Source organism: Gigantopelta aegis, unplaced genomic scaffold (genome assembly GCF_016097555.1).
Source record: "Gigantopelta aegis isolate Gae_Host unplaced genomic scaffold, Gae_host_genome ctg8514_pilon_pilon, whole genome shotgun sequence".
NCBI classification, from domain to species: Eukaryota; Metazoa; Mollusca; class Gastropoda; order Neomphalida; family Peltospiridae; genus Gigantopelta; species Gigantopelta aegis.
The window spans coordinates 1-6,896 of NW_024536564.1; the positions used below are offsets into that span (position 1 = coordinate 1).

Below are 6,896 nucleotides of genomic sequence, written 5' to 3' on the forward strand. Positions count from 1 at the left end.
TGGGGGTGGAGGTGGAGGACTGGATACCATCATGCATCATCTGTACTCTATTTTGCAGATGTCATCACATATAATTAAACGAGTGTGTACCGATGGGTCAAGCATAAACAAACTTTAAGTTTACAAATGTTCTGTTTGTGAAATGAAGTGGGTAAGAAAAAGAATTAGTAATATGAGGTACACAAAATGTTATTTGTAAGGTCCTTGATCCACAATTGTGTTTTTTTAAATTGTCCCTCATTTGTTGAATTGCTTTATTAATACTTCACAATGGCAATAGATTTTATTATCTAGGTACATGACATAGCACTGTTAATTACATATTAAATTAGGTAAAATCAAACATGTAAATAAACCATATTTTCAGTGCTTGTATACAACCTAAAAGCTGATCTACTTACATGTACAGTTAGTTTCTGCAGTTGATTTTGTGGTCATCGTACCAAAGCCGTCAGTGCAATTCATACATCTGGTGTTTGAATCTGGCAAGGTGACATTCTGGTAAGTGTCAACTGGACAATCATCACATTGATTATTTGTAATTTTTTGACCAGCTGTACAAATAGCTGAAAAGAAAAAAAACCCACCCAAACATTTAAATGTGTTTGTGATGATGAGCAAATGCTTAGAAACCCATGAGTGACCTTTCCAACACTAATAACTCTTCACTGACCTATAGTATGTAAAATATGTTCATCACTGACAAAAGATTATTGTTAACATTTTCCAGAAATTAAGTTTAATTATTACATAATGAGAATATATCTGTATTTTTATTGGTCGAAAACCAGTCACATGACCGTCCGTAAATAGTGGTATTGCCCTGAGATGGTCTCACTAGTTCATCAAAAGTGATATTGCCCTGGGAGATTTAACCAATGAAAATGAAGATGAGACAAAATTCTATCCAATTAATGAGTAGGTAACGTAATGCAATGTCAACTGTTAATAATTCTAATGTAAACAAGCACAAACTTGTGACAAAACGCTTTGCTGTCCTTCAACAAAAAGATAACATCTTTAGTCATATTGAGTTTAATTCCGCAAATACAACAAAAACAAGGTCAGTAATCGTAAAATTGTGTATGGAATATCTCACAGATTTAGAAATGTACATGATAGGCCTACATCAAAATGCAGTTGGATCGAATCAGCACTCTTAGGATTTTATGTTACAAATAAACAAAATGCATTTGGAGCTAATCGGTAACTGTTCAGTATAAATGTATGTTCAGATTTGTCACATTTTGTGTTTTATTTTGCTTTTAATATGATGTTGACATTCTTGCTGGTTATAATGTCTCGAATTTGATTTTTGTCTTGGTAATGTTTCAACCGTTTATTTCCGCATTCCTCTGCGTGTCATACAACGTCATAGGATTATGTGACATCACTAAATCCCATTGTTTTAAGACATTGTGGGAAATTATAAGCGTTTGCATATTTCGATAATTCTGATAAACAAAGCAGGAATGTACGAGTCTTATGGATGACATTATGTAATAAAACAATTATTGACCACATTTTGGGCAATATCATGTTTTATGGACCGAAGAAATCGATATTGACCTCAATAACGGTCAATAATTGATAAATATCAGTGATGCATGTACAGGTTACCTGGTAAATTGTAGGTTTTATGATAGATTTATGAAATTAACATTTCTTATTACTTTTAAATAATAATGACCATTCCCGTATATCTTCGCCTGTAAGTCGATCTCGGCTATAAGTCGAGTCCCTAATTTCAAGCCCTGAAAAGGTATTTTTTTTATTGACCCGTTTATAAGTTGACCCATGAAAAACACCTTATAAATACTGAAGTATTTCTTATTTTCAGCACATGAGAACAATAAGGTACAATATTTGAACAAAAGAAACTTCGGTTTTCATGTTTTGTACATCGCAAACAAGTCAAAATATTCCCTTAGTAGATAGTGAAAGCAGTTTGGCTGTTACCGTATGGCACTGTACAGCATGGTTTTGTGCACAGACAACAACTTTATTTATAAACACTGACAACAGATCACTACAATAAAACTGAAAGTATCAGTTAATCACGTTTTGCCGCCATATTAATACATGTAAGGAGGATAACTCTGGAAAGTACACTGGTTTTTATGTATTGCTCTAGTGAACTGCAGATATCAGTCTAAGCTGTTTTAAGAGAAAGCTCAGTAATATTCATGAAGTTAATCACTGACAAAACATTGTTTGAACAACCATTAATGCCAGTGACCAGATTTCAAAATAAACTCCGGCAACAGGTAGGTAGTAGTGATGACTGTTATTTTAACTAAGTGGACTGTTCTCTTGGCATGTGAGTGAGATCGCACACCTTTTTGCATAACCAAAACCGTTCTAATGCCCCCCAAAAAAGGTTATAAAAAATAAATGTGTCAAATTAACATATTCGAGTATAAATACAGGGCATACTTCAACAATAAAACTTGTAAATTAATCCCCAAAACAGTAATATTTTTGGGTGAAATTTTTTTACCCTCTTATAAGTCGACCCCCCAAGTTATAAAATAATTTTTGGGTGAAAAAAATGTGACTTATAGGTGAAGATATACGGTATCTACAATTAATTGTATCATTAAAACTTACAAATGGAGCAGTCAGCCATGCTTTTAGAACCAGGACCATCGGTTGTGTTTTGTGTACAGTTCTGACATGGTGAAAATCTCTCATTTCCCTTGTTCTGTCGGTATGTTCCACGCGGACAGATTCGACATTTTTCATTTTGTGCTGATTCAACTTCATATCCCTCCGGACAGTAGACTGGTTCAGAAAGAAAGAGAAAAATTATATATCAAACTCATTCAATAAGAATGGTCAGGCCTTAATTTCAAATGAATTCCAGAAAACATTTCCATCACAAGCCTTTGGTCTAGTCATCTGGTCAATGAGCAAATCATCCTCTTTATAAAATATTAGAAATTTGAGGTACCATGTTCAAGTTCAAAATGCAGAGAAACACAAATGTTTAGTGTTTACAATTTTTGGCATTTGCATCTTTGATACAGAATTCCCAAGATTCTTCTGTCAATGAATGTCCCATTATAATGGTCTGAGTTCAATTTAAAAGCAGACACCTACTCATACACACAATGACCGCACCAATATTAAACAATTTAATAACAAATTTAACAACAGATCTTTGTCTTGACTTATGCATGTGCAAGTCTGTGACATGTAAGTATGCAGTACTAGCCTATGTTTTGTGTGACATGTAGGTCTATGTACAGAATTCCCATGCTTCTTCTGTCCTTGAATGTCCAATTATAATGGTCTGAGTTCAAGTTAAAAGCAGACACCTACTCATACACACAGTGACTGCACCAATATTAAACAATTTAATAACAAATTTAATAAAAAATCTTTGACAAACATTAAAAAGAAAATCAACAGATCAATTCTGATAGAGGTGTTAGATACAAATCAGGGGTGGATAAAAGCCCTTTTTTCCCGGTCTCTGAGATCATATATATTTTTTTTAAATGATGTTTGTCGGTCCCACTTTTGTCTTTCTTGTCGGTGCTAAGCACCTGTCCATTTCTATTATCGGAACAAATTCCTATCCAGACCGACCTGCCCAGAGATCAGTATCTTGTGCATGATTTAAAATAATAAATAAATAAATAAATAAACAGTGATCAATGTGGCTGGTGTTTCAGACATCTGTAATTTTTAAGTTTACCTACAGTAGTATCAATCCACTGCCACTAGGCTAGACATTTGTCAAAGCCGCTGCATGAGCTGGTCACAAGATTAAACAGACATTACCGTAACAATAACACCATTCTTGGTGAGAAAGCTGTCAGGTATTACACTCCAATTAAAACAAAGGACCTGGAGTTTGCAACTTGTTGCAATCAACACCTGTACAGAGCTCTGTCGGGTCGAGTGTCCGAGTCCAAGGCAAGAGGCTTTTGTGAAATACAAACTGCTTGAAATAGCATAAAATATCCTGAAATAATCTATAAATGTATTTATTGTTGACTGTTCAATGTAGTGTATACAATAATTATAAAGCACTTTAAAATAAAAAAAAAGCTTTCCACCTATTTTTTTTGTTACAAGTGGGAGTGACACCAGCTACCTCTAGAGCCAGTAGAGGTCAAATGTCATCCAATCAGCGACGTTATTAATCGTTTTGTCTTAACAAGTGTTAGCTCAAGCTCTCAAACGCTTCAACGGTGTCATCTTTTATTAATTTTCAGGACACAGTACTGAATACTCATACTTTTTATACATATATGGGAGTTAAAATTCATAACTTTTATTCCTTTTTTTATATATATTATTTATTCCATTATGTAAAATATATACAATTTGGAGTTTTTTCACTGGTCAATGTGATGCAACGTTTTTTTCTTTCATGTTTTGATGTTTATCGTTTCGCGTTCATGATTCGAAATAAAAATATACAAATGCCACTATGATTTAAAAAAAAACCCACTGGCAAATATTGCCTTTTAAATGATTTTATAATTTTCATTTTTATTCCTTTCTTTTTTTATCCCTCTACCATATGCGCCCCCCCCCCCCCCCCCCCCGGTAGTGATGACATCACGTGAGACCGATTGACAATTTTATTTCCCCCCACCCCTGATACAAATCCTTTGTACCCACTTAAAGTTTTAAATGCAGTTTGTAAACTTTACTTCCTGTGAATGAGTCACATGTATTAAAACATAAACATGTGACTTGGTCATTATTGTATTCAGTGTGCTGATGTAATGATTACTCGTGGAGTAGCTTGAAGTTAATTTTAGAGAAACGTTGATACCAACACATGTATAAATATTTTTGACTTTGAAAGCTAAGAATCATTTCCATGAACATGACAGCAGACACCATACAATGGACTTCAACACAGCAGTCACTGGGCACCGATGTTGAAAAAACAAACTGTCTGCACACGTTGCTAAAACTTGCCACTCATATTACATAGTCACTAACCATCATTCACAATGGGATGTACACTACAACTTACATGTGCAGTTATTCACAGATGTTGAACCCTCAGATTTAGTGGTGTAGTTCTCATTACATCTCATACATTCAAACTGCCACTTGACAGGCTGGTACTGACCAATAGGGCACATGTGACATGTATTATTATCTGTTGCATTAATGAAATTTCCACTTTGACAGTCAGCTACAAAATAAAAATAAAAATAAAAATAATGGTGTTGATCACTTTGTCCCATCTTAATTTATAAATTGGTTACATATTCTTTAATTTTAAGGGTAAAATATGAAATCATGAAAACAAGAATTCAATACAATAAACATGTTTGGGAATTCTGTTGATTCTTATTTCTTACATGCTTGGTTTTTATACCGAGATAACATGAAAACAACAAAAAAGTATTTTGGACAATAAAAAGAGCATTGAATTTGGAACGATTATCATGTATTAAGTGTACTAGATAAAAACACATGACTTGAACAGAAACATGATATGAAATTTTATAATTCTATAATTAAGCAAAACACACAAAAAGTACCCGGTAAATAAAGTAAATCAATATTAAAATAAAAAAACATACGCAAGTAGCAATCCGCTTCTGATTTAGATTTTTTTTCACGTGTGGTATTGCCCGTCGGGCATTTAGTACACACATCTTGCACTGTCTGAGTCCGGTAATATCCTTGCTGGCAATTGGTGCAATTACCATCTTCATTGAGCTCAGTTCCAGAAGGACAGTCATCTAAAGGAAATTTTCCAGGGATCACATTAATAACCAGTGGGTGGTAATTTTTTGTAGGTTATTTAAGGCCAAACTAAATAAATTTCAGGTCTCTGGTCAGTGTGCACGTCGATTTTGACCCTTGAGCATCAATTTTTTTTAATGATTATTTCCCACGGTATAACGTCAATTCCTGCCGGGGTTTTCTTGCTATGACATTAAACCGCATTTAAAGACAAAATGCCATCATGCAAGAACTAGGACGTGTACGTATTCTGATTTCAATTTAAATATGCCTCTTATTTCGGTATCAAATATACTCACCTTTTCTGTGCAATCCATGCTTTTAAAACAAATAATAATAAATTAATACAAGCCACATCGCAGCATCAATTCTGGAACTTTGGTCTGACCAGTGCCTAACAAATGTTTGCAGGGTTTCAAATTTCAAAAAATACTTCCCAACCAGATATGTTGATATTTTATTATATAATTTGTGCATTTAATTTGGAAATCCTATAATATCTATTTGAAAGCTTGTTCCTGATTGTTTAATATTAGCTGGATGCAAGCATAACATCAATATTTATTTTTTTAAATAAGTGAAATAGTGTCTTTATAGTATCTTTAAAAACAAGTGAAATTGTGTCTTTATAGTATCTTTAAAAACAAGTGAAATTGTGTCTTTATAGTATCTTTAAAAACAAGTGAAATAGTGTCTTTATAGTATCTTTAAAAACAAGTGAAATAGTGTCTTTATAATATCTTTATTAGTATCCATGTGATTATGTCATATGTCCTTTGTAGCAGACAGTAATAGCTGGCAATGGTTTCAATTTCAACTACTATTTCCATTCTTAATTAGGGCATTGTTATTAGTTGCATAATGAAACATGTCAATATTGGTGTTCATAAGGACGTCATTGTTATTAGTTGCCTTCTGAAATATGGTCATATTGGTGTTCATAATGACATCATTGTTATTAGTTGCATACTGAAACATGTGCATATTGGTGTTCATAATGATGTCATTGTTATTAGTTGCATACTGAAATATGGTCATATTGGTGTTCATAATGACATCATTGTTATTAGTTGCATACTGAAACATGTGCATATTGGTGTTCATAATGATGTCATTGTTATTAGTTGCATACTGAAACATGCATATTGGTGTTCATAATGACATCATTG

General features: G+C 33.3%; 1 protein-coding gene across 1 annotated transcript; it reads right to left on the bottom strand.

Moving 5' to 3' along the window:
* Nucleotides 1–401: 401 nt before the first annotated feature.
* Nucleotides 402–5,713, bottom strand: LOC121367033 (signal peptide, CUB and EGF-like domain-containing protein 3; the record flags this gene model as incomplete). The annotated part of the gene is made up of 4 exons (XM_041491227.1): nucleotides 5,562–5,713; nucleotides 5,003–5,167; nucleotides 2,611–2,784; nucleotides 402–566 (listed from the first exon to the last, which is right to left on the bottom strand). Coding segments are annotated over exons 2-4 (451 nt in total), but the record flags the coding sequence as incomplete, so codon positions are not given.
* Nucleotides 5,714–6,896: the final 1,183 nt, after the last annotated feature.